This window comes from Trachymyrmex septentrionalis, unplaced genomic scaffold (assembly GCF_001594115.1).
Source record: "Trachymyrmex septentrionalis isolate Tsep2-gDNA-1 unplaced genomic scaffold, Tsep1.0 scaffold61, whole genome shotgun sequence".
NCBI classification, from domain to species: domain Eukaryota; kingdom Metazoa; phylum Arthropoda; class Insecta; order Hymenoptera; family Formicidae; genus Trachymyrmex; species Trachymyrmex septentrionalis.
The window spans coordinates 27,835-30,556 of NW_017305790.1; the positions used below are offsets into that span (position 1 = coordinate 27,835).

Genomic DNA, 2,722 nt, shown 5'->3' on the forward strand with positions numbered 1-2,722 from the left:
ATAGGATTATGTGGCAACACGACAATAATTGATTTAGTTTATCGTTCTGAAATTATACCGTGGAATCGTAGAAAAGTGGATATTCGAAAAATACTCAGAAGCAGCTGCCGTGATTCCTTTGTCATCGGATCTTCTTACGCTACAAAACCACGCATGCCTCATTACGGACATGTACGTATTATCAATATTTTCATATTTATATGCCCATGTGGATAATATTACTATAACAATACAAAATTATGACAATGTATCAGTGCTACATAACTGACAATGTATATATATATCATAAATATCAAACTATGATAATTTACAAATAATATTATTAAATCACCGATATTTAACCGCTGTTTTTGTAGTTCTATTCTACTGATTTAAGCTATTCAACTTACTGTATTGAGTTTCAATTATGCTTTTACGAGTATCATACACGATTCCAATGATACTGTTACTGTTTCTCATAAACCTGATTACTGTTGTAGCTCATTATGAATGCAACGTACAGAGCACCTATGGATATTAAGAACGAGAGTCGCCTTATTTTCGCAGAAAGGCGTAACGGACAAACAACAATAGAAAAGTTAACTGATCCTAACCAAATGAAAGCCACCCAGGGCATTATGTTTGTCAGCGAGGGTAGGGCGGGCCTTGTTATCAGAGTGCGTGCCAAAGGTCGAAAAACTATTAACACAGATATTATAACTTCAATGCAAACGATTCTTTTCGAAAGATATAGAAGAAATGAAAATAAAGATATTGGTAATTATTAGTGTGGTACATACAGTTAAAAAAAAATATGTAAAAACAATAACATAATTTTTTATGTCTTATCTCAAAGCTTTAGGTGGTGTTCTAAAAATGAAATACGGAAGTGTGGCGTGTAATCTTATGTGGGATGATTATCAGGAACCTGTGTTACCATTTGACGAATTTATTAAAAGACAGCAATGCCCCGAAATACATCTAGACTCAGATATGGTAGCCGTTGGCACAATAATTAACAATGAGCCAGAACTATGGACTCAGGAACAGCGTTATGGTGTTGTAAGTTATTAGTCCCGGTTATGCGGACACTAAAAATCATTGTTCTTGAAGTTATCATTTTATATTATTTACCATAGATAAATTTTATTAGAAATTTAATTGTTTATCAATTAATTAAAATAATTATTATTGTCAATCTGTTTCTGTCAAATTTAAATCTGTAATTATTATATTAGTTGAGAAAAATAGTGGCATCTTTCTCAATTATTAAATCATTGAACGAAACAATTGCGTCTAAATCCGAAAATTTCAACATACCGAAGTATTGACATTCTAGATATTCTTTAGTTGTCCGTTTTTCAGAATCTACTACGCAATAGAAATGAGTTTCATTGCTTCTCTAATAATGGAGCAGGAGGACAATTTATTAGCGATACTACACCGGATACGACAGAATATGAAGGTTACTTCAATGTAGCTGCAGAATATTCAATACCCACATAAATTACAATCATAATTTTAATACGCTACATTTTTTATAACTAAAGGCCATTTTAATATTGAACTAGGTTATTATGGACTCTCATATAAAGCAGAAATTTAGGTCATGTTATCTAGCACATTATTGTGAAGAAGATGTCATATCAGATAATAATACTTTATAAACCACCTTTGTCGTATTTTTTAAATAATGAGTTTATAGAGTTCTTCATAATCGAGAAACGTTCTAACAATTAAACCCTTTGAATTTGAAAATCTTACTACATTTCCTTGAAATAAAAATCAATAAAGTAACTGTATTTATAATTTATTATACATAGCATAAATTCATAATTCAGTTACTTTGATTGAACATAATTCGAATTTTAATATTTTTTGAAATACATAGAATTCTTAAAGATAATACGAGTGTAATTACATGAAAAATTCATTGTCAAGACTAAATTTAAAATTAACGGAATTCTTACATCAATAGAATTTTTTGGTTAAAATTTGTATAAAAGATATGTTTCTTCGAAATTTTAATATACCTTTCAAAATTTTGTTAGCCTTAACTAAATATTATATTAACAATTATAACTATTTAAATCAGATGTATTATAGTAATTTTAATTTTGTTTGTCTGTCTGCTTGTACTTTAAATTATCTGTAATGATCGAATATTATTGGGGGAAACAATTTCTAAGCGTTACTTTTATCATTAATTTTTATATTAATAATTTGATAATAACGTTCCATTCTTTATGACTAATAATATTGATAACTAACTTATAGTTAAGATTGTGCTAAAGTTAAGAAAGTCATTTTAAAAAAAAACTTGTTTCCATTACATGTTACCGAAAAATATTTACTGATGAAACTAATAAGTAATTTAAATAACATCGACAAATTTTTTTTGGAAGTAACAAATAAAGATTATTTGTTACAAATAAAGTTATTCTTTTAATAATGACTTACAATCTGTTAGAAATAACATTTAACTTTAATAATCTTCTTCTTATTATTACCGTCATAAAAAATTCGCAATGTCATTACCAATTGTTATTATAACTAAATAATAATAAAAGCTAAAATGTCAATTTCTCTTTTACGATTCCTCCATGTTATAATTGTATAATGTCAATTTAAAAATGTAAATTTCACGTTCTTATCATATGTGAATCTCTCACGAATTTATTCTATTATATGTATTAATCTGAAATAAATTAAATTAAAAAAGTCATTTTTTATTTCTTGTTAG

The 2,722-nt window shown here is 27.4% G+C and overlaps 1 protein-coding gene across 1 annotated transcript; it reads left to right on the forward strand.

The window, feature by feature from the left end:
• Window positions 1-485: 485 nt before the first annotated feature.
• LOC108752699 (ester hydrolase C11orf54 homolog) lies at window positions 486-1,485 on the forward strand. Its single transcript, XM_018493730.1, has 3 exons — window positions 486-633; window positions 836-1,041; window positions 1,345-1,485. The coding sequence occupies exons 1-3, from the start codon at window positions 486-488 to the stop codon at window positions 1,483-1,485; spliced, it is 495 nt and encodes a 164-aa protein (XP_018349232.1).
• Window positions 1,486-2,722: the final 1,237 nt, after the last annotated feature.